The sequence below is a fragment of the Zeus faber genome, assembly GCF_960531495.2.
Source record: "Zeus faber genome assembly, chromosome: 12".
In the NCBI taxonomy this organism is placed as follows: Eukaryota; Metazoa; Chordata; class Actinopteri; order Zeiformes; family Zeidae; genus Zeus; species Zeus faber.
In genome coordinates, this window is record NC_137196.1 from 15641379 (window position 1) to 15641958 (window position 580).

Here is a 580-nt window from a genome sequence, read left to right on the forward strand (position 1 = left end):
CCTATTTATATATATAAACGATATATACTGTACATATAAACTTTACTGTATAAAAAAAGGAAAGAAGGATGGAATGAATTTTTTTTATTTTTTTATGTATTTTTTTTATTTACATTTTTCCCCAAAAACGAAAATAAAGAAAATAAAATAAACTAACTCCCAAGCATGTCTTTCCAGGGCGCCTACAAGTCATCCACCATCTGCTACAGCCCAGAGAAAGGCACATGGACGGAGCTGGAGGGGGAGGTGGCCGAGCCCTTGGCGGGGCCCGCCTGCTCCACGGTGGTGCTGCCCGTGTGCCTCCCCTTTAACAAATGACAACTAACCAAACGGACGGCTGGCCACAGGGCAGAGGCGGCGCCGGAGGCGGGCGAGGACCGCCTATAAAAGCGAAAACACTTTCTGCGACGAACCTTCCGATCGAGGCGGTCGCGTCGGTGTGTACAGATTATTTTTTTACCAGCTTGACCAGAGCACTTTGGTTAACCCCCCACCCCCACCCCCCAACCCCCCACCCCACCAGGCATCCCCAACGGATGGTTGGAAAAATACCCCATGTAAAACCATGTATTTAAAGTCA

At 47.8% G+C, this 580-nt stretch overlaps 1 protein-coding gene across 1 annotated transcript in view; it reads left to right on the forward strand.

Moving 5' to 3' along the window:
* Positions 1-318, forward strand: part of klhl14 (kelch-like family member 14) — a gene marked incomplete at both ends in the record, with an annotated part of 13557 nt that extends 13239 nt beyond the window's left edge. Inside the window, one exon of the mRNA XM_080010572.1 lies at positions 178-318. Within this exon, the coding sequence (XP_079866698.1) occupies positions 178-318 (141 nt within the window). The remainder of the gene's footprint in view (positions 1-177) is intronic.
* Between the last annotated feature and the right edge of the window lie 262 nt (positions 319-580).